Source organism: Pinus tabuliformis, chromosome J (genome assembly GCF_031772625.1).
Source record: "Pinus tabuliformis cultivar Carrire ecotype Pingquan chromosome J, CPIR1, whole genome shotgun sequence".
Taxonomy (NCBI): domain Eukaryota; kingdom Viridiplantae; phylum Streptophyta; class Pinopsida; order Pinales; family Pinaceae; genus Pinus; species Pinus tabuliformis.
Window position 1 is genome coordinate 374,676,939 of NC_142295.1, and position 25,397 is coordinate 374,702,335.

Here is a 25,397-nt window from a genome sequence, read left to right on the forward strand (position 1 = left end):
GAAAATATTTGTGCCTCTGGTTGAGTTGGTGAGGAGTGAAGTATTTAAAAAGCCTATCCTTGAAGCCCTTGAGCTAGAAACCACACAAACCTCCACTAACTTTGTCAATTTGCAAGATGACAAGCCTGCCATTATGCTCAATCCTATGATTGAACCTGCTGATAATAATTCTCCATCTTTTTATGTCTCATCGACCATTCATGACAAAATCCTCCACAATTGTCTGCTAGATACAGGGGCCAACCACAATTTAATGCCTAAAGCTGTCATGGAAGAGTTAGGCCTTCATATCACTAGACGCTATCATGATTTATTTTCTTTTGATTCAAGGAAGGTGAAATGTCTTGGATTGATTAAAGATCTGGCCATTACCCTAACTCAGCTGCCCATGAAGAGTATGATGATGGATATTGTGGTAGCAGATGTCCCTCCTAAATTTGGCATGTTGCTATCTAGAGGGTGGATTAAGAGACTAGGTGGGATATTACAGAATGATTTATCTTATGCAACTGTCCCAGTTTTTGGAGGGGAAAGCAGAAGATTGTACAGAGAAGCACAGCTGGCATACATCATTAGTGATGAGAAGAATCCTACAAATCATCCCATTATGCAGTGGACACTGATTTTGGAGCATGTATTCTCCAAATAGAAGAAACTCAGAAGGCCTCAATTCAGCTCTGGAAACCAACAGTTCATGCTGAGGAAGAGCAAGGAAGTCAGGTTTGGGAGATGTTCTTTGATGGAGCATGTTCCAGGGAGACTGCAGGAGCAGGGGTGGTGCTAGTATCTCCACAACAAGAAAGCATTCAACTGTCTTTTAAGCTTGTTTTTCAAGTCACAAACAACGAAACAGAATATGAAGCTCTGCTATTGGGCCTTAACGCAGCAAAGGACAGAGGAATCAAGGATCTGAAAGTGTTTGGAGATGCTGATTTGATCATACAGCAAGTAAATAAGACATTTCAGGCAAAACACCCAAGGCTGAAAGCATACAGAGATGAGGTATGGAGAGTCAGAGATTCTTTTGATTATTTCTGTATTTCATATATTCCTATAGCCCAAAATCGGCTTGCTGATTCCCTTGCTGTGTCTGCTAGTCTATTTATACCTCCCATGCCTCCCAAGCTAGTTTATGAAGTCCAAATGAAGTACAAACCTTCCTTGCCTGATAATGTCCAGCATTGGAAAGTTTTTATTGATGATGATGAGATAAATAGGTTCCTTTAAATCATTGGTTAATTTTCCGAAATGCAAATTGACCAAGATAATGAAGCCTTGGAAGAAAACCCCCAATTCCAGCTTAGAAATAAAATTGGTAAAAACAACATTGTTCAGCTTCCCAACAATCATATTCCAAAGGGTCTTATTCCTCTTGAAAAACTGTTTGACCAGAATGATGTGCCTTACAAGGCTGCCCAAAAAGAAGACCAATCTGCAGTTTGTAAGTATGATATAGGAAGTCCAGGTCAGCCTAGATATGTAAATCTGTCCACTCATTTGTCAGCTGATCAAAGCACTGAATACTGCAATTTAATGAGGCAGTTTTCTGATGTGTTTGCCTGGGAGTATAGTGACCTGAAAACTTATGATAAGAGCATAATTCAACATAAAATCCCTCTGGAGAAAGACACTATTCCTTTCAAACAGAAGCTGAGATCAATAAACCTTATGCTTCTTCCACTAATTGAAAAAGAAATTAAAAAGTTGCTAGCTGCCAAGATCATAGTTCCTCTTAGATATTCTAAATGGGTAGCTAATCTAGTGGTGGTGAGGAAGAAGAGTGGAGAAATCAAATTGTGTGTTGATTTCAAAAATCTAAACAAATGCTCCAAGAAAGACAACTATCTTCTGCCAAAGATGGAACATTTGCTACAAAAGGTCTTAGGAGCTAAAGTGATGTCTTTCTTGGATGGATTTTCAAGCTTTAATCAGATTGCTGTGCACCCCGATGATCAAGAAAAGACTGCATTCACCACTCCTTGGGGCACTTTTATGTATGCCAAAATGCCTTTTGGGTTGATGAATGTTGAAGCCACCTTTCAGAGAGCTATGGATATAGCATTTGTGGGAGAAAATGACAAATTTGTGCTTATCTACGTTGATGATATAACAATTTACTCTAGCAGCCATCAAAACCATTTGCAGCATTTAAAAAAAGTGTTCTTGAAGTGCAGAAGGTTTGGAATTTCAGTCAATCCAAAGAAATCTCAATTTGCTTTAGATGAAGACAAGTTGTTAGGACATATTGTGTCTGCTGCAGGTGTTCAGATTGATCCGGAAAAATTCAAAGCAATACAGACTTTGTCTGTCCCTAGATCAAAGAAGGATATTCAGTGTTTTTTTGGCAAAATAAATTTTGTAAGGAGGTTTATTCCAAATTTTGCTGAATATGTGAAGCATATTACCTCCATGTTGAGAAAAGGGTCAGAGGTAAGATGGACTGATGCAGCAAGAAAATCGTTTGATTCCATCAAAAAAGCTATTATGGAGGCTCCCACTTTAATAAGTCCTGATTACAGCAAGGAGTTTCATATATTTTCTTTTGCCTCTGAAGACACCATTGCAACAGTTTTATTGCAGACAGATGAAGAAGGTTCAGAACGTCCAGAGGCATTTTTCAGCAAGAATTTGAGGGATGCTGAACTGAGGTATGATATTATTGAGAAACATGCATATGCTCTTATCAAATCCTTAAAAGCTTTCAGAGTTTATATCTTGCATTCAAATATGGTTGTATATGTACCCTCTGCTGCAATTAAAGATGTCTTGACACAACCTGATGTTGATGGAATAAGGGAAAAATGGATTGCAAAAATGATTGAATTTAATATAGAGCTGAAACCCACCAAGCTGGTCAGAGGTCAGGGGCTTGCAAAGTTATTGGCTGAAGAAAATTTCAGGTCTTTAGGTGTTGATTTCTTATGCACAATGGCAGAAAATGGTCAGGCAAAAGAAGAGGAAATAGCTGAAACAGAGAGAAAGCAGTTAGTGGCCAAAAATCTAGCTTCATGTAACTGGTATGCTGAAATAATTAATTTCTTGCTGAAGCTAGAGATCCCTTCAGGATTTACTCAAAGTCAGGCCAAAACTTTAAAACTTAGAGCAGCAAAGTAGTGCATTATGGAAAATCTACTGTACTGGAGGGATTCATCTGGAATATTTTTAAGGTGTCTGGACAAAGAACATTCAAAAGAAGTTATGCAGCAGTTTCATAATAGCATGTGTGGAGGGCACCATTATTGGAAAACTACAGCCCATAAAATTTTCAGAGCTGGGTACTATTGGCCCACTTTATTTTCTGATGTGTTTGCTTTTGTTAAATCTTGTGACAGGTGCCAAAGATTTGAAGGAAAACAGTAGTTGAAATCCCTACCCTTAAAACCAATACTTGCAAACGGACTTTTTCAGCAGTGGGGTTTGGATTTCATTGGAGAAATCAATCCACATTCCAGTGGCCAGCATAGATGGATATTAGTAACCACTGATTATTTTACCAAGTGGATTGAAGCAGTCCCTACCAGGAAGGCTAATGTGGTCATGAAGTTTTTAATTGAAAACATCTTCAACAGATTTTGTTGTCCACATAAATTAATCACAGATAATGTAGCAGCCTTCAGGGCAAAAGAATTGGTGGAAATGTGTGATTCAATGGGTATTAAACTTGTTCATTCCACCTCATATTATCCTCAAGGAAATGGTCTGGCAGAATCCTCTAATAAAAGTCTGATCAGGATAATTAAAAAACTGTTAGAGGACAATAAAAAGAATTGGGATTCAAAACTCAAGTATGCACTATGGGCTGACAGAGTGACCATTAAAAAATCCAGAGGAAGTTCTCCTTTCAAGCTGGTATATGGCACTGAGGCTGTATTCTCAATTCAATTAACTCTCCCTGTGGCTAAATTCCTTCAAACAGAGCAGAATGAGGTAGAAGACATGGCAAAATGGATCATTGATCTAGCAGAAATACATTAGATTAGAGAACCTCTCGTTGAAAAGGCTACAGCTCATCAGAAAAAGATCAAGGAAGCCTTTGACAAAAAGGCTAAAACAAATAATTTTCAGATTGGTGACTTGGTTTTGAAATGGGATGCACTAAAGGAGAAGAAAGGCAATCATGGGAAATTTGATGTTGTTTGGACAGGGCCTTTCATCATTTCACAAGTTCAAGGGAACAACACCTTCATATTGAAAAGTATGGGAGGAGAAGCAGTTTTTGATGGCCCAGTTAATGGGTGGTTTTTGAAAGTTTATGTTGTTTAAGGTCTTTTGGCCTTAAACACTGTAAATATTGTGTTTTTATCAGTTTCAGTTTAGATGTAGTAGACTCCATGTCCAATGGAACACTGGGAATTTTGGTTAATGTGTTTTCAGCTGGAAAGGAAATGGTCTGTAGGTTCTTGAGACCTCAAAGGGAGGATCTCATCCCCAGAAGGAGCCAGTGTTAGCTCTGCTACAGTTTGCAACATTTGATGGATAAAAATAGTTGTTGGGCAATACTGATTTTGGTGGCAAAGAGTTTGCAACAGTTTACTTTATCATTCTCCTTCATTTTCCCTTTTCTCCTTATAACTCCCACCTCTGTTTCCTCCTTCCCCTTAAATTCCCCTTATTCTCCTTTAAACTCCTTTATCCCGGTTTTTGCCTCAAAACCCCACATAAACTCTTTTTCCCCGGCTCCTACTTGTTTTCTGTTCAAACACTTCAAAACCCCATGTAAGTCTCATTGTTCGGTTAAAACCTTTATTTGCTTAATTTCAAAACCCATATGCTATTATTCTCATAACCGCGCGCATACAATAAAAACATAACTTATTGGCAGGCCCTTACCTGTCAGATCACCTGTCATATCAACCAATATACATGTTAATTCTGGGCCGTCCGATTATCCCGCGGAGATCTAACGGTCGTCGCAGCCCTCGCTTCCATAAACCGGTCGACTGTTATCCCGCGGGGAAGCGGTTTCCCGCTTGCCACGCGACGCTATTTCATTGCATCGCTCCTCCATGTACGTAAACCACCCATCCCCGGTAGGAGGTGCGGGGAAACCACTAACCGTCGTTCCGGTATGGTCCCCTCTCGCTAACTTGTGCGCATCTTCCTCGTGCGATGGTCGTTGGATCGGTCGCGCCCTGATCTAACGACTCTCGTCTATCCTGATTTTCTAATCTCCCTATACCCCTCATCAAACGATCTACGCCGTTGATTTTTGCGATCCGACGGTGGAGGTTCGTACATCCATTCTCATCTATGCCCGATAGCTCCCTAAATCCAATATGTACCGTTCATTTTCGTGATCCGATGGCTGATGTTGCCTCTATGCCTTCCATCGCCTCCCGATAGTTTTAATGCAATTTTTGTGTTTTGAGCAGTCCTGCGCACCTGAAGGAGAAATGAGCCCATGTTCAATACTCTGCGTAGTTAATATTTCAGCTGCCACATTCAAAGACAGCACGGTCAAGGACAAGAAGGACGACTTCGAGCAGATTTAGGTATTAATTAGTCATGGAGCCTTGTACACATTACATTCCATATGCTCAGAAAAGGACAGCTGAGTAAAAAAAGGTTGATTTGTTCATTAAGACCATCAGATTGTAGCAGAAAAATTATCAAAGGAGTTAATATGAGTGGGTGGTCCATTAGGATCCCTCCTCATGGAACTCAGCAGAGTGTTTTTGTAAACAAATTCTATATATACTCAGAAAATAGATGTAATCAGGATGATGAGTGTTATTTTGCTGTAAGGTTCAACTTCTGGAGATTGTGACTGCTGTGATACCTGCAGCGTCTTGTCTTCATTTTTAGTTAATGCAAGCTTCTTTTGCTGTTAATTGCTCACTGTCCACTTCTTCTTCTTGTTCCAGGCTGTGCCTGTTTTGCATTTATTCATGCGCTGTTAATGTTTAGCATTAGAGGGGTTGTCATCCCACCTCTGTGTTAGGATTTAGCATGTATCATTGAATTTGTTTGCAGGTTTATGTTATTTTAATGCCAGAGAGCTGTCATCCTGTCTGTGTATTAGAAAACATATTTATAGACCTTTTAACTGGTTGCAGTTGGCCATCACAGGGTCTTTTGCACTGCTGGTGCGATCAATGTTCTCCATCATCACATTTTCTTTAAAACTGTGAGTAATTGGTGGTTAAAACCATTGTAGTCTGGGGGTGTTCACCTATGTCTGGGGTTAAGCATAGTAGAAGTGGTTATTTGGCTTGAATATGCAACATTTCTTTCATTCATCCACCATTCATTCAACTTTTTAGGGTCTATAATGTATTTGTTAGTTTTTATATACATTGGGTTCATAATATTAATCCCTAGGGTTTAATATTATTCCCTTACGCTTTTAGTATAAAACCCTACGAATATGAAACCTTACATTAGTAAACCCAAGCAATTGATATTAAAAACCCTTGGGAATAACAAACCCTAGGGTCAATACAAAATAACCCCAAGATATTATAAATCCAAGGGACTAATATTCTTAAACCCAATGAGCTAATATTATAAATGCAAGGTATATAAACCCTTCGCTGACCATGATTGACCTACGAATAATATTAAACCCAAGGGAAATATAAACCTATGAATAATATTATACCCTATGAATATGAACACTTAGATTAATATACCAAAAGGATTGATAATATAATACCTAAGGGGTTAATACTAAAAACCCAATGGAATATAAACCCTAGGGTTTTTAGTAATAATCCCTTCAGTTAATATTATTCCCTTGAGCTTATAGTCCCTTGGGGTTTTAGTATAAATCCATTTGGTTTATAGTAAAAACTGTAGCGAATATTAAACCGAAGCGAAACGAATAAAAAACCCAAGCAAATGATAAACTGAAGCAAAAAATATTAAACCCAATTGACTTGTATTATAAACCAAAGACATAAATATTCAACCCCTTAAATAAACAAGTTTGAGCAAAGTTCACCACTGTAGTTTTTCGATAATAGAAGCATTTTTACAATGCACAACTCGGTTATGGTAGACTATGGTTCACTATGGTGACTATAAAGCCAAGGGGTTGGAAAAAATCCTTCTCTTTACATTATCAATCAATAGGGTTAGTAAAAATGTAATAAAAATATTACTACTATAGCATTAAAAACCAAAGCGAATAAAAGTAAACCCAATGAACAAATATTATAAACCCAAGTTATATAAACCGAAAGATAAATATTATAAACCCTTAAATGAACATGTAAAACCTAAAAGATTCGCACAATCCTTCAAACACTAAGAAATGTTGGCTTGTAACAAATGGATGACTTGCCAAATATGATGTGGCTCGGCAGGGACCACGAGATGGCTCCAAGTGAGGCAGGAACGGAAGACCATGAATTGCAGGAGATTCTAGAGAGGGAGAATTTAGATCTAGAAAATTTTCTGGAGTAGGGAATCATTAAAGGGGTTGAATCTTTTCCAAAAGCTGAGTTTGACAAGGTTCAACAAGTCTTCCTCTAGAGATCACAAAAAAATTGATCTGGAGTCAAAAGAAACCATGACAGCCAGGAGAATAGGGGAGTGAAAACGATGGAAGATACACTGGTTCTTTCTACAAAGAACACAGGTAGGAAAAGAGGAAGGAAGAAACAAAATGAGCTATTGTCCGAATGTGGAAAACTTATGATTAACTCAGGTAAGATGAAGGATCTTACCGGTTACTCCTTTACAAACCTTTCTTAATGAAGCTTCCAACCTGGAACATTAGGGGTCTAAGAAGTAAAAGGAAACAAAGAAACTTTAGTAATCGAATAAAAGAAGAAAAATCAGATACGATTTTTATTCAGGAAACCAAATGTTCGATGGATAAGATCAGAGAGACACAGAAAATGGTTAATCAAGTATGAGTATCTAGAGGTAAAAGCAGATAACTTGGCGGGTGTAAGGACCATGTTCCAGACCGTATATATTTTTTTTTCAACAGCAAAATGCAACTAAAAGGGAAATACATTAGGATTTCATTTCAAGAAACATATCATAACATTTTCATATTTTTAACTAAGATCAATAGTAATGAAATACATATGTACCGTTCACCAGAAGGCGAGACTCCACTTGCTTTGCTGTTGTTGGTATTTCCTTGTAGCTGGTCACCTCCGCGAGTGAATGTTGACGCACTTGATCCGAATGCGAAGACCCACCGGTTAAATATTGTATTATAACCGGTTATAATCGCAAGGTTCACGTCGATATGAAAATATTGTATTATAACCATAGACACCGAATGTTCCCGAACCCCCACCCACACCTACTGGTATCCCTAAAGACAACTGGTGCCACAATATGCAGAAGGTTCCCGATTCACCAGCTGTAGTTTCCGGTCAGAACAAAACAACAACCAATGATGTCTCCACTGTCGTTCGCAGGGTTACTGATCGAATGGCTCTTGAAAATCTACATGACTTAGGGTTACTCAACCCCTATGTCACACGGTTCGAGTTCGAGTTCGAGTTCGACAACGATTAAGTTCGATTCGAGTTCGAATTTTCCGATCAAGTTCGAATGAGGTTCGGCATTAGGTTCGACTATACATATTTTTCAATATATATATATATATATATATATATATATATATATTTATATATATATATATATATATATTTATATATATATCTATATATGACAAAATAATAGAAAATTCAAAATCAATCCATAAACACATGAACACAAATTCTTATTAGTAAACATACATCAATAATGTAATCATTCTAACATCTAGTTAAATGTAAACATACACAATAGTAGTTTGCAAAAAGAAATGACATAATTTTCAGTCTTCAAAATTTAAATGAATGTCAAATACTAGTAATCTTTTAAAAAATCACATAATCAAAACATGATCAAAATTTAAACATACACATCATTGTAGGACATCTTCAAATTTCAAAATTTTAAACATCATCAAAGTCATAATATCATCAAAGTCATCAACACATGGAATTCCATCATTTGGCTCATCATCATCAATGCTAATATAATAAGGAAGTCATAAAGACCATTGCCAAATAGTTATAATCCATAAAATTGTTCTAGGAAATTCAAAAAACGTAGATAGTCTATACTTATGGCCTACTAGACTCTAGTATGATAAAAAAGCTCTCAATCATCATGTGCTTATGGCATAGTAAAGGCACTAGAATGGTGATCATCAAAGTCATCAATAGATGGAATTCCAACATTTGGATCATCTAGTGAATCACCATCAGTGCTAATATCATCTTCTTCTGGCTCTAAATCAGCATCAAACCATGGCCCGCAGGAACTAGATGCATCTTTGGCCACACTACTCAAGGCCAATTTCAAATTACTCCGAACATAAACAAGGTCTTCCAACCTTGTAGACAATAATTTGTTTCTTTTCTTGGACTGGATATGGTTAAAGCTACTCCAGTTCCTTTCACAAGCAGAGGCACTTGATCCCTGGCTCAAAATACGAATTGCAAAACGTTGCAATTCAGGAGTCTCTGATCCATAAAACTGCCACCATCTCCCTGGAGGAATATTGGGCCGATCTTGTACTGCACTAGACCTTGCAAATATTCCCTCTTCCAACCTGTATGCTCGGAGCTGCTCTCTAATTCTCCTGCATTCTTCTTGATCAGGGACCAACTGTTCAACTGCATCATAAAGGCCATTCATGACTTCTGCATCATTTGTTCTTTCTATCCCAAAGAGTCTAGGATCCAAATAACAAGCTGCTGCATGTAAAGGACTATGCAACATCTTCCATCTTTCATCAATCATCTCCCATATTGCAATGTACTCATTTTCCTCATTATTAAAAGATTTTGCAATGGCTTCTTTAGCACGATCCATGCCCTCATAAACAAAACCCATGGAAGGGGTATCACTATCAACCATGCGAAGCATATCAACAATTGGTTCACATACTTTTAAGACCTTCTGAGCATTGTCCCAAAAATCATTCCCTAAAATCACCTGTTCCAACTCCTTTCCTTTAGCTTCCTTTGAAAGATGAGACTTTTCCCACTCATTGTTGCAAAAGCACCTCTTATACTCCATTTTTCTTCAACTAACCTTTTGATAGTAATATAATATGTGGAAAACCTGGTGTCACAAGGCCTGAGCAACTCTCTAGATGCATTATTCCTGTACAAGCTCAATGTGAGTTGATGGTTAAATATGAAGTGAGAAATTTGTTTCCCCCTCCGAACTGTCTCGTTAATCCATGGAAACTTTGCCAAGTCATGTAACAATAAGTCAAGACAATGGGCAGCACAAGGTGTCCAATATATTTTTCTGTATTTATCCATGACCATTTTTCCTGCTCCAACACAATTTGAAGCACTATCTGTTATAACCTGGACCACATTTTCTTCTCCAACCTCAAGAATAGCTTCCTCTAAAATCTTGAAAATAAATTCAGAGGTCTTCTTATTCCCTGATGCATCAACTACTTTCAAAAAAAGTACCCCTTTAGGGCAAGAAACCAACACATTAATAAGAGGTCTATGATTCATATCTGACCAGCCATCTGATAAAATTGTGCACCTTGTTTCCTTCCAAGAGTCTTTGATCTTTTGCAAATTGTTTGTAACTCTTTCTTTTGACCTCTTCAAAATAGTGGTCCTTATGGTCTCAGAACTAGGAGGGAGATATCCTTTACCAAAACCTGCCATCATCTTACATGCGTTGATGAAGTAAGGGCTTCTTGCCACGTTAAATGGAATTGCACATTCAAAAAACATATCACCTACAACATCATCAACTTCTTGTTTCTGCATGGGCTTTCAAAGAGTATTTAATGTGGCTGTCCCACTTGATTTAATGATCTTTGACTGAGATAAACTCCCAACACCAACCGTGCTTGAAGAAAGTGCAGATAATGAATTGTAATTCATTGCAATTTCTGTTTGAACACGTTGTCTTTTGTTTTCATTCACTTTCTTAGCCTTTTGTATATTGCCATAATCTTTCTGAAGTGTCTCCTTGAGCTCTTCAGACACATTCTTGCAACCTTCAACGCCACCTCCTTTGCCATTAGTGACAGACAGCAAGTGGTCCATGACTCTAGTTAAAGATCCAAAAAATTCATTATTACATAACTTGCATTTCAAATGCCTCCCATGAGGCCCGTCCAATTTCTCCACATATTTCCATCCTTCTGCCGTTGACTTTGGAGGTGCCATGACAAATATGTCTGCATTTTTGTTGGCAATGGCATATTAAAATTCGAATTTAAACAAATGATAAAATAGTGAAATTCAATTTTCAAATACAAATAAAACTTGATATTTTGATGAGCATTCAAATCATGCATAACTTGTTCAAATTTCAGTTTTCCAATTTCTTCAAATCTTTCAAATTTAAATAACAGTAATTATCACTTCCTATTGTAATTATCACTTAACAGTAATTATAGGCTATAAGTTATAAGTTTATAACATGTGTATTTAATGAATTTGAGGAGAAATAAATTGGTAGCAAGCTTTATTGAATTTCCATTAAAAAGTCAAAGCAGCCCAAACGACTGCAAAATGAAATAAAGTGGCATGTAAGGCTGAATTGTTGGCATAAATAGTTATAGAGGTTGATTCTCTTAAGTTTATTTAACAAAATGGAGGGCGATGGCATATTGGATCATATTCACCAAGCAAGTTATAATCCAGTAGTCCTGTTGTTTTAAACATAATATCATTTGTGTAATTTATTCTCAAAGATGTTACTAAATGCCAAATGGTATAGCAGCTGTACAAGTTGATTGTCTGAAGTTCATTAAACAAAATGGAGGGCAACGGCATATTACATCATATTAATTCATTAAATTATGATCTCATAATCTTGCTACGGAAACCATAACTTCAAGCACACTAATTAATTTCAAAGATTGAATGGTTATAGAGGTTGATTATCTATGGAGATTGGTGAGGTGCTTTACACTTAGTACATGAAAAATGGCCATGAAGTAATGAATAAATGAAATAAACAATAATGAACCTATCATTAAAACTTGAAAGAGATACAAATGCAGCAAGTGGATTAAAAAAATAAGCATCCACCATGAACATCATAAGCTTCTAGAACTCAGATGAAGCACAAAATACAACCTGTAAACCTTAAGCCTCCTCTAGTTTTAACTTTTAATGTGCTCATAAAGGGCAGACTTTCTCTATTATTGCAAAATTTAAAAGAAAGTACAAGTTGGCTCCATCTAAAATAATATAAAGTTAAATTGAATAAAAAGTAAATAACTATTTACATAGGTGTGAGAGATAAAATATAGAAAACAAAGTTAATCAAGATTCATCTTAAACTTGGATATATCGAAAATCTGAAAGATTAAATTTATTGAGGTGTAATTTTTTTTAATTTTTTTGAGAACTCTGGCAGACCATCAACAGATAATTGATAATTGGTTGTAACCAAACTATGTGCAGCTTAACTGTATGTCTTCAAATTGTTTGACACAACAAATATTATGTAACATTTGTTTATGATTTTTCTTCATTTGACCCACTTTGTTATCAGAGAAAATGGCTTGATTCTGAGATTGCTTTTCACAACATCAACCTCTTCAGTTCTGTCAAAATCTTCGAAGGTTTTGATAAGCTACCAGCCTACATTCTGATTCAACTCATGTACATTGTAGAGTTACTTATTCTACTCATTTGGTGTAAGCCTTAAGGTATGAATCATGAATCATGATCCGACAGACCTGCTACTTAGAGCCTAGAGGCAGAGCATAGCATCATATGACTCTATGAGTAAATTATTCTCAAATTTTAGGCATTATGGGCATAATTTTCAGGTGCAGAACAAACTAAGGAAAACATAAGTGACTCGTTTTAAAAGTTGGTATAAAAAGCAGTGTCTGGTATACATTGACCACAACACACCTATATTTTCAGATGGGTTGGCCTAGCAAAACCATTAACTCAAAGTTTCAAACCCAGTGGCCGAAGCCACTGCGCAAAAACCAGAGATCAAAAGCATGGGAATCCAAGGTACACGAAGACCTTATTTCTCAGAAATAGCCTGTTACAATTGTCGAGCCTGCACCTAAAACTTTATTATAAAGTTAAGAGCTTATATGTAAAGAGTCAAACCTTCTTAGATCCTAGGGACATCTGTTTTGAAGTTGTAGAAAAAGGCTATGAAGGCCTATTCCCTAAATTGAGACTGAAAATAAACTAAATTATGTTGGAACAGAGTCAACATTATGAAGAATCAAGACCTTCTTAGTGCCCAGGGGCCCTCGCTACAAAGTTGTACAAAAAGTCTATCGAGTACTATTCTCCAATTTGAGACTGAAAACAACAGATTCATGTGTAGGAGCCAGACTCTGTATAGATGAGGTCCGAGGATACTGAGGCAAAAAAGATACAGATTCCTCATCTTAAAAGGAACTGAAATGCACACCTAAGGTAATAAAGATACAGATTGCTCCAAAGAATCTGAGGTCCGCTGGCCACCTAGGTACCATTCCATATTATGTCTTGTGATTCCTATAAGACCTGCAATATAGGCCTCTTCCCAAGTCTCTTGATTTCTCGGTCCATTTGACCAGTAAGCATTAATCCAAACATTTTGAAGTCACATAACAATGACCAAACAGGATGCCAAAAGCTAGCAGGAACATCACCTTCAATGAAAAAGTGGCTATACCAGGCAAGCCCATACCCAAAATTTTCCGCATGGAGCAATAACATAAAATAAATGTGCAAAATACATTGTGAAGAAAGGAGAACAACACCGGCATCTCCCAATAATTTGTAATGCGCAAGGAGGGAGAAATGAATTGCATTATTTGCAGCAGATGAGAATAAACACGGTAACACCAACTTGTACTTCAGACACGCATACTGCATATACTATATGATATACAATCAATCAATTTCAGAAATAAGTTAATAACAAACAAGGATATATCATATAACAACTGTGTCTGTCACCGAACCTGGAGGCTGGAGGCTGGCGGTGCAACTGCAAATTGGTGCCGTGCAACGTCGAATCTCGATGGTCTGGACTCTGCGTGCAGCACTGCAACGTCGTGCCCTGGCCCGCAACTTCAAACGTCCGTCGTTTGCAAACTCACAGTCACCGACTCACCACTACAAATGACTAACGACTCAGACAGAGACTCACTACAAACAAACGCTCAGGCTTGCCGCTTCGGCAATCAAGAACTTTCAACCCGACAGTGTGTGCCAAAAACAAAGCGCGCGACTGTTTATAAAGAATTATTTGGCGGGAAATTGGAAGAACCGGTATGCGGCCCACTGTTTTCTTCGAAAACCGTCCAGGAAACCCGTCCAGAAAACCAGCGATTCGTTCAAGTTCGATTTGGTTCGTTCAAGTTCGATCCGGTTCGATAAAGTTCGACAGGTTCGTTCAGGTTCGAGTTCGGCTTCAGGTTCGGCTTTCAGGTTCGCCGAACCTGAACGAACCTCAATTTTTTTTACAGGTTCGGCGAATTTCGAACCTGAAGGTTCAGGTTCGCCGAACCCTGTGACTTAGCTCAACCCTACCCCATCCACCGCTCCAACTTCTCATTCACACCATTTTTTCCCTCTGTCGATGCTCTGTTATTTCTAGTCATACAGTTGATCCCCAATGACACAGAGGCAGCACATAGCTTGTTTCTCAACCCTACCCCATCTGCCTCCAACTTCTCATTCATGCTAAGTTTCCCACAACTAATGCTCTGCCATCTCTGTTGACACTGTCAACACCTGAGCGTGCAAAGGTAGCACAATGCTCGTTTGACCATGGTTAATAGTTGTTAATGTTGTTTCACCATGGCTATCACTCGTTAACGTTTCTTTCACCACGACTGTCAGTGGTTTCACCATAGTGTTGAATGCTTCAACTATGGCATAGATTCAACATCACTCGCGGCATTGTGGTTGAGCTCCAGAAATATGGAAAAACCCTAAGGGCATGCAGACAATACGTGAACTTCAGTTTTCCATAGGTAAGAATACACTTCTCAACGAACTAGGTTTATAACCCTTCTTGGAAATCTTTTAATTTTTGAACATATAGGGTTTTCAATCGCTATTGTGTTGTTCTCTCAGCCTCTCTTTCTTGCTTTTTAGGTTGCAGAGTACTTCCAGAGAGCCCTATAAAAAGTAGTCGACCAGAACAAGTTTCGACTCCAGGGAACGAATCCCTCTAGCCGCTTACATTTGTGACTCTGTTTTCTTAGAGAGGCACCCAATTTCTTGCCTCACATTTTGCTTTTGATATCTTAAGCCCTCATATTATTAATTAGCAAATTCCCTGTCTTTGCTATGCAGGTATGGTTGTCGGCTCATTCCCGGCTGTGCCTCTCCTTCTCAGATCAGCCAGGTTCTTAATAATATGAGCTTGTTGCTTCTTTTCTTCAACTTTTCTTTCTTGGTGGATCGTAGACACCACTATCTATTCTCCCATTGTAAAAGAATGCCTTATCCAAGGGTAGTAAGGGTTTACTAGACAATTGTTTACTGAAACAACATGATTATTTTCATACTTTCCATATGTTTCTATTAAATGTTATGCAGAAATGTTATGTTCAAAATATTTTGAATATGTTTCTATTAAATGTTAAAGAACAATACTTTCAAAACTAAGGGTTTTTGCTTCATTTATGAGTTAATTGAAATAGAGTTGCATGTATTCTTTCGACTATCTGAGAATTTCGTCATTTTTTGTATTTCACAATTTTTCTTAAAGATGTCGACAACGCAGTAAACTTTTATTGTTGCGGTTCTCTATAGTTTAGGAATTTGAAAAATCCCATAACCACAACATCATTATATATATTGAGTCTGTGAAAGTCATGAGGTCTGATGTTTAACCTATTTTTGACCTGAATGTTTTCGAGCTCAATGTTTTGAAGCTGATTGTTTAAAACAAAAATTCTTCAAATATCTATATTACAATATTGTTAAAACCCTAAGGGTTTCTTCTTCATTTATCGCTTTGTGTAATTGTGCACTTTAGAAATTTCAAAAAATCCCATAACCACAACCTCACTATGTATATGGGGTTTATCAAAGTCTTTAGCTCCGAGTTTTAACTTGTTTTGGACCTGAATGTTTTCCACCTGAATATTTACAAAATTTATATTTGATATATTTACGGTACATTATTTTCAAAACCCTCAGGGTTTCTGCTTCATTTATCGCTTAACTCAAATAGACTTCCTGTATTCTTTCGACTATCTCATATTTTGGTAATTTATTTTTCGTTAGACATCTTGGTTAAAGATTTTGACAATACAACTATTTTTTATCATTGTGGTACTATGTAGTTTAGCAATTTCAAAAATCCCATAACAAAAACCTTGGACATCTAAGAGAACCAGGGATAGTTTTTCCAGGTTGTTGCCTAGCTAGCCAAGTCTGGTAACTAACCCAAGTCTCTACAGAGGCTAATGAAATGATCACATGGCTCATGGACCTTATGTTGACACTCACACATCATTTTCCATTACGGAAAAAATTAAAAAACAATTTAGCTATTTCTTATCTGTAACACCCTCCTCCCACATCTACCCAAGTAATTGGCCAACCGGGGTACATGCGATGAGAGACTACTATTATTGGATTCAACCTCCTATGTGACATTAAGGAAATGAAATCGACAGAAACACAACATAAAAACCTTCCACATCAGCTACAGGACCCCTAAGAACCATGCCAACACTTTAGGTAGCTTGCCCCTGGGTCCCACTGAAGCTTACGATCATTTTCCCTCTAGACGCTCTCCTGCTAGGGGCATGCCAATATCTAGGGACCTCTGGACACTCTCACAGCCCTATATGCCAACGTCCAGGGACTAATTTTTCTAGTTATGTGCCAACGTCCCTGGGATTTGAGCCACTTTTTTCGGCCCAGAGCCTAGGTCACTGCCCATAATGGAATGATATCTTAAGAGCAGTGAAATAACAACGGAGTAGAAGCAAGTAGTTAAACAAACCCTTAACCAGACCCCTACTAGCCATGACAGAGATTTTGTCAAACATATCACAAACATGTAATCTACAGGTGTAAACAACAGAATTAAGAATAGGGATTTCTATGTGATAATTGATAAAAGCCATTGTTCCCTCATGTCATTTGCTGCATTATCATCTATTAGGTCATAGATACATTGTCCATTCATTTACAAGTAAAAACACACTAAGAGCCATACATAGATGTTGTCATAAAACATACATATAACCAACATAGTGACAATAGAAATACCATAAAAATATCAGCCATAAAATCCACATATAAACCAATACATTTACACATGAGGACCAAGGGAATGAATTTCTCATTAATGAATGCAAAACCAACTAGAGATGGGACTACCACATTCCACCCGACCATAGATTGGCTGAGCCAAGTCTCTCTTCGGCCTATCACCCCCACATCATATTCTAAGCATGAATGTGGGACTCATAACTGTAGGTTTTAACCCTTTACAGAAATTACCTGCATATGAATTCTAAAAACATAAAATAAATAACAGCAAGAGCATAAAACATAAAATATATATAAACAAAGATTTTCCCCAAGATCCCAAAATCTGGACTACCAGATTAATTTTTCATTATATTTCTTTCAGTGTTACAATATATATATATATATATACATGTCGAAGCATCCATAAACCCCAATCCATTAACCTTAGATTAGAACATAACCGTAGTTCACTTGGTTGGATCTACAAAATACCATGGAATGAAAACCATCATGCCCAAAACCATGTGCGAAATCCATGCACAAAACCATAGGTAGCAACACCCACCTAACATAGGGTCCAAAAAAAATTTCTTGGGGCGCTGCCCCGAACCCCTTGCAAGGGGGCTACCACCCCCTTGCTTACCCCCCAAAAAAGGGGGTAGCAGCACCCCACACAACATATAAGGGGGACCTTTCAGCCCCCTACCCTCTCTCCCTCCCACGTGGGGTAGTCGTGCAAACAATATAACACAACCCAACATTCTCCCACTTGTTGTTTTCTATCCACAAGGGGCCACAAGAGAGCTTAATCATTGATCTAACCTTGCAATGCCCATTGTTTCTCTACACCAAGAGAACTTCTCAATTCTCATAGACATTTTCAATGCATTTGCAGTATTCTTCAAAGTGTCCACCTTTACCAACATCGCCTTTTTGTTCTGAATCATATTCCTCACAAAGTGATACTGAACAACAATGTGCTTTATCTTTGAATGATAAGCAAAGTTCTTTGCCAATAAAATTGCACTTTGGTTATCACAATCTATCCTTATAGCTTATTGTACTAACCCCATACTTTAACACAATCTCTGCAAACAAACTGCTTCCTTGCTTGCATGAGTGGCTACCATGTATTTTGCCTCTGTAGTTGAAAGTGCCATTACGGAATGTCTCTTACTCATCCAACTCACTGTACTTCCAAATAGGTTAAACACATACCCACTTGTAGATCTTCTCTAATCCAAATCTCCAGCCGAGTCCGCATCAAAAAATCCATAGATGTCCCCAACTCTGTCCAATCCTAGTCTTCCTTGAAAGCACAAAACATAATCACTAGTGCCACGCAAATATCTGAAAACCCACTTCACTACTATCCAATGCTCTTTTCATGGTTTTGACATAAACTTGCTCAATACTCCCACTGTATGTGTAATGTCTAGTTTAGTACATACCATTTCATACATCAGGCTACCGACTGCACTTGCATATGGAACACGAGAAATGTCCTCTTCCTCTTCTTGTGTCTTGGGACACTGTTCAACAAATAACTTTACACCTACAGAAATAGGAACCTTCATCGATTTACTATCCTGCATATTAAACCTCTACAATATTGTCTCGACATACTTCTTCTGGTTTAACCAAAGCTTCTTCTTTTCCCAATCTCATTTAATTTCCATGCCAAAAATATAGTTTGCAGCACCAATATCTTTAATGTCGAACTTGGAGGACAATTGAGTCTTCAAATCCTAGATAATTTCTTTTTCATTTCCAACCAGCAACATATCATCCACATACAAGACCAGATAAATAAAACAGCGACCAATTAATTTAAAATACACACAATGATCTGCTTTGATTCTGGTGAAGTCAAGTCCCCATATAAATGTATCAAATTTTTGATGCCACATCCTTGGTGATTGTTTTAACCCATACAGAGACTTTTTTAACATGCATACTAGTTCTTTCTTACTCTTCACCACAAAGCCTTCAGGTTGCTTCATGTAGATCTCTTCTTCTAGATCCCCATGAAGAAATGTTGTCTTCACATCCATCTTCTCTACCTCAAATCAAAAGTAGTAACAATAGATAAAAGTAATATAATAGAAGTTACCTTGGAAACAGGAGAAAAAATATTACCAAAATCAATTCCCGACACCTGGGAATAACCTTTTGCTACCAACCGATCTTTGTATTTCTCCACCTTTCCTTCTTCATTCTTCTTCTTGAACATTCATTTGTTGCCAATAGATTTCCTTCTAGTTGGCAACTCCACGAGATCCCAAACCTCATTTTTGTGCAAAGATGCCATTTCATCAACCATGGCCTCTTTCCAGAGTTTTCAATCCGTTGAATCTACTGTTTCCCTCATAGTACTGGGATCATCATCAGTAATAGATAAAGAAAAATTTGAACAGAAAACAGATGGACTATACTTTTTTGGCTGCCTTCTTTCTCAAATTGATCTCATTGCAGTCGGAGTTTGTGGCTCTTCATCTTCTAATTCCTCTTCTGAGTCTGATTCTTCCTCCTTTAGCTCAAACTATATATTCTCAGGCTCATTTGGTAGGACTTCATGTTTAATTACATATTTCACTCTCGAAACACCACATCTCGGATGTACACAACCTTCCTTGTTTCTTGGTTCCAAAGCTTATAACCTTTTAAACCATCCTTGTACTCAATAAAGATGCATTTTTTAGATTTACTATCGAACTTTGTTCGTTTTTCCATTGAAACATGTACATATGCATCATACCCAAATACCCTTAGATGTGAAAGAGAAGGTTTCTTACCAGACCATACCTCTTGTGGAGTCTTATCCTCCAACGCTGATGGTGCACTGATGAAAGTGATCTGTTGACCTCGTAACATTTAGTCTCCACCACCTCTTGCCAGAATTCTATCCTAATACGGCAGCATTGAGCATGCTTCTTACCCTTTCCATCAACATCTTGTTCATTCTTTCTGAAACTCCATTTTTCTTAGGTGTGTATGGAGTAGTCTTCTGCCGTGCTATACCACACTTCTTACAAAGCTCTTCAAATTCCATCTTGCAAAAATCTCCACCGTTATCTGTCCTCAACACCTTTATTTTCTTCTCTGTCTGGTTTTCCACCAGAGCCTTAAATTATTTAAACTTGTCAAAGACTTTAGATTTCTGCTTGTGGAAATATATCCATGTATTCCTTGAGAAGTCATCTATAAATGATACATAGTGCATAAACTTTCCCAGTGATGGAACCGAGACAGGTCCAAACACATCACTTTGCACAAGCTATAATGTATGTTTCACCCTCTTACCACCAAGGGAAACTCACCCGATTCTACTTTCCATATACATAATTTTCACATAAATCAAAATCCAGAGAGTTATTAGACATGCCTTCTATCATACCTTTACCATGAAGTATTTGAAGGACCTTCTGTCCAATATGTCTAAGCCTTTGATCCCATAGCATGGTCTTTTCTCCAGAGATCACTAGATTTTCTGCTCCACTTCCAGGAACTATAGAACTATTGCACCCATCAGTAACAATGCTACCTTGAAGCTTGTAGAGAGTTCCAACCCGAACTCCCCACATCAATACCAGTGCTCCTTGAACCATCTTGCAGGTATCTTTCTCGAACTCTATTTTTACACCTGCATCATCCAGCTTGCTTACAGAAATCATATTTCTGGCCAATGCAGGAATATGCAGAACACCCGAAAGTGTTCTAATCCTTCCACCTTGCAACTTCAACTTGACTTTTCCACGACCAACAAGTCTAGCCTTCCTTTGATCCCCTAAGAAGACATCGTTGCCATCATATTTCTCATACTCGCAGAACCACTCTCTATGGGGAGTGAAGTGAAAGGATGCACCTGATTCAATCAACCATGCCTCATGATCTACATGTGTACTTGAAGAAGAAGCCAAGTACACATCCCCAACTTCATTTAAGGTGGTTTTCGCCTCTGTAGAAGGAGCACCATCAGAGCCCTTTCCTTTCTCAAGAGATTTATATTTACAATCCCTTTTGAAGTGCCCTTCCTTTCTGCATTTTGAGCACACCTTTACAGGTTTTCTTGGAGATTTAGATCTCCCTCTCGAGGATTTATTTTTGTTTTTGTTCTAGGATCACCCTGGTACAGAGAAACCATCACCATTATGACCCTCCATATTTTTTTTGTCTCATCTCCTCCGACAACAAAGATGAGACTATTTCATCAAACTACAAGGCAGTTGCATTGCTACCTATTGCAACAACTAGACTATCCCAGGAATCTAGTAGAGAACAAAAAAACTGATGCGCTTATTTTCATTTGAAATTTTAATATGAACAGATAATCGCTGGCTTACCATAGTATTAAATGCATTCATATGCTCTGTCACTAAGTCTCCATCTTTCATCTTCAGGTTATACAACTTTTTTCGTAGGAACATTTTATTCACTGGAGACTTATATTGGTACAAAGTCCCTAACTTGTCCCACAAAGCCTTCGCTGAAGCTTCCCCTGATACATTCAGCAATACTATTGTGCTCTTTTCCTTCTGAGCCAACTTCGCCTGGTCTTCAACTGACATTGTTGTTGGTTTAGTACCTGGATCTACCGCGATCCACTGATCTTTATCCACTAGTAGATCCTTCATATTGAGTTTCCACAAATCAAAACTCCGACCATTAGATTTCTCTATCTCTATCTTTCCACTGCTCGCCATCTTTCTTTCAATACAAAAATCGATCTCGTAGATCTCCCACTGAACATCGTCTACCATAGGCCTGAGCAAAGAACCCCTTAACAACAAAGTTGTCTCCTTGAAGCCAAAAAAACTCTGATACCAAATGTAGGTTTTAGCCCTGTAAAACAATTACCTACATATGAATTCTAAAGACAAAAAATAAACAATGGTGAGAGCATAAAACATAAAACAAATATAAATAGATATTTTCCCCTGGATCCCAAAATGGGGACTACCAGATTGATTTTTCATTATTATTATCCCTTTCAATGTTACAATACACACACACACACACACACATATATATATATATATACATGTCAAAGCATCCATACACCCCAAACTGTAGTTCCCTTAACCAGATTTACAAAATACCATGGACTGAAAACCATCATGTCCAAAACCATGTGCGAAATCCATGTAGAAAACCATAGGTAGGTCCGCCCACCTAATATAGGGTCCAAAAAAAATTCCTAGGGGATTTTCTTGGATCCCATGCAGGGGGCTATCGCTCCCCTACTTACCCCGTGACAAGGGTGGTAGCCACCCCCCATGATCCCTCGGCAATGCCTGTGGAGCCCCTATGCATTGGGTAGTCATGGAAAGAATATAACACAACCTAGCAATAACCAACCAAAAATAACCAAACAAGAATGGATGCTACCTGAGTTCTCCTCCAACATCGTGAGGATTTTTAGTGCCTCTTAATCTCTTAGGCTTTATCGTAATCCACAATAAGATCTAGGTATCACTAGGCCCTACACCGAGACCCACTCTCCAAGCTTTACCGTACATTCCATCCCGGGACTACTAGGTCCAACAGAGAGAAATCCACCTCTTGGCTTTACCGTATATATGACCATTCACCGGCAAGGATTCCTAGGTCCACCGAGGCACACAATCCTGGCCTTACTACAATCCAAAACACTAGTAGTAATACCTTCTCACCAACATCACTTCTTTTTTTGCATTTTCCCAAAGAAATTAACATTCTCATTACCCCTAGTGTTCAAATGTTTCAATTTCAAATATAATTTCAATATTCAAATTCAATTTCCAAGATCTCATATTTGACATATAAATATCCATATTTTCATTTGATTTTTTCCAATTTTAAATATTTGAAATGCATATTTTTCAATATTATCAACTTTAAAACTTCTATTATATATATATATATATAATTATTAATAAACCCTTTTTTTTTTTTTTTTTTTTTTTAATTTTGTAATATTTCCAACATTCATAATATTCTTAAATTTTGTTATTCTATATGAGAACCCCTTTGTTTGTTTCATTTCCACCTTTCTTCCATTATTATTTTCCATTTTTATCCTAACTACGAATGCCATTTGTATGATTGTTTCAGCCAGACTAGTCGTTATTTGGGATACACCCTCCTCAAGGCAGCGTCTTCGGTGTAATTGACATGGAAAACGAAGTGGACGTTACAATTCTTCCCAAGACGGAAGATCTGGTAGCCTGGCTTGTTTGGTTGGTTCCAGTTATGTTTTTGCTGTTATGGGATGTGTGGAAGGCGTGGAAGAGGAGGGCTCCCTGGATTCCTGGACAAGCACTTGTGCTCGGCGCCCTTATTATTCAATTGCTCTCTTTCGTCGATTATTCGCGTATGAGCGGAAGACTTATGATGTGTGTGCTCATTGCTTATTTGCTTCCAGTAATGGCCCGTTCCGGCTCTGTTACGGTGGGGAGCGATTTTACAGCATTGGCATTGAGTGTAACATTCCATGTTGTCTCTGTGGTTCGGTCTGTTTGGAAAGTGGAGAAGCGAAATGAATCGTTGAGTGCTCCTGCTGCATCATCCGAAGGGTTTGACCGAATAATTTCCACTATCCTAATCTTAGCGGTTATATATTTGCTTGTGCTGTTAATGAAGGCGGTCATGAGCGGTAGAACCATTTGTAGGATCAGGTCGCAAAAGATTCCTTCAGCACTCTCGTGTTGTTGTACTCCATGTGATAGGCCGAGTTATAATGATATTAAGGATCACGTCCTCAAATGTTGGCTTGTGGCGCGTCTCTACCAACCTGATTATGTCTTGGTCAGAACAGGTTTATGTTCAAGGGCCTTCACAGTTGTGACAGTTTGCATTGGGGTCCACGTCATTAAGCAGACATACCTTCAATTTACAGATAATGAGTCACTCAATAGTGTGACTAAAAGAACGCTGGTTCAGTTTGTGATTGTTGGTCAGTGTGTAATCGTCCTAATAGGATGGATCATCCTTCTTGTCAGATGTGTGACTTCTCACATGCAGGGTATTGAAGATGCGCAGATTCATCTCTACACATACTTACCAAAACATATCAAAATACGTGTTAACCCATATGTTAAATCAATAGCAGTGGTTGACAAATGTCAATTTTCCAAGTACGAAGAGACTTTGAAGATGTTACTAATTCCAGGAGAGAGTGCCTCGAGCCTGTGGATAGCCAATCAATGGGGCTTCAGGAAAGTAGAAAGGTGTATGGACCAAGGCCAAGAAGACGGTAAGCGCAGTCCCTTTGAATTGATTTGCTTACTAAGGTCCCAAACAGTGACCACGGAAGGTGAAGTTGGAATATCTGCTAAAGAAGCAAAGGCGCATTTGCAGCAAGCTAACAAAAACTCGTGGAAGAGGACAGCAGTCTCATTGATCCATTTTATGATTTACTTTTATGACGGCAGTGATGATTCTGTACGTATTGAAAATGCTATGCAATGTTACATTCAAGGATGGGAATACATGAACTTTGTTGACGGTTTAAATGAGGAAGTCAAATCACTCGGTCGGCAAGCCGATAAAGAGTTCGACAGTCTCCAGCACAGTTGGCATAAACGTGCGCAGCCTGAGATGCTGGAGACGAAGATCAAACAGCCACTAAGAGACCAATTGGAAAGTCGTTCCAACGAGGAACGACGTAATCTGCAGAATTTCAGGGACTGGACGGAAGTTGCGATTAGTTGCTTGCTCAAAACATGGATGGTCATCGATTCTTATTCATCAACTCTCCAAATTAATAAAATCGATCTGTTACAACGCGAATTGGCAAATGTTCATTATCTTTACATGACAGAAGACCTCAACAAAGCAGTTCTTCAAAAGTGCAGTAAATTGGCTGAAGAGGGCGAGGAAGAAGAAATATTGCATGTGGCCTTTTTATCAGCTAAAGCACAGGGACTACGGGATAAGGTACAAATTAATTAATGTAAATCTATATGTTAATACCATTTATTTATTTTAATTTATCCATTTTTCAGGAAAAGTACATCTCTGGATATCTTTCATTGTAGTTTAGAAGAATTATTTCATATATATATAGTTAAGATTATTTTTAAATTTAATTTATAGATATAATTGAACTCAATTACTTTATACATATTATTCTAAAGCTACTATAAATAATAAAAAATAAAGAAAACTTATTTTCCATTATGAATTTATTTTTAATTTTATGTTAATTTAACCTATTCAAAT

General features: G+C 37.8%; 2 protein-coding genes across 10 annotated transcripts in view; one reads left to right on the top strand and one right to left on the bottom strand.

The window, feature by feature from the left end:
• The window catches only part of LOC149227295 (uncharacterized), a 142,097-nt gene that overhangs the window by 93,340 nt on the left and 23,360 nt on the right, over positions 1-25,397 (top strand). For 6 of the 9 annotated variants that reach the window (XM_089377740.1, XM_089377742.1, XM_089377736.1 and 3 more), the window contains one exon: positions 23,289-25,112. In XM_089377740.1, the coding sequence (XP_089233866.1) occupies positions 23,349-25,112 (1,764 nt within the window). In that variant the 5' untranslated portion in view covers positions 23,289-23,348. The remainder of the gene's footprint in view (positions 1-23,288; positions 25,113-25,397) is intronic. The other 3 variants (XM_089377744.1, XM_089377738.1, XM_089377743.1) reach the window with 1 other exon arrangement.
• LOC149227296 (uncharacterized) lies at positions 9,130-10,038 on the bottom strand. The gene has a single exon (XM_089380458.1). The coding sequence runs from the start codon at positions 10,036-10,038 to the stop codon at positions 9,130-9,132; it is 909 nt and encodes a 302-aa protein (XP_089236584.1).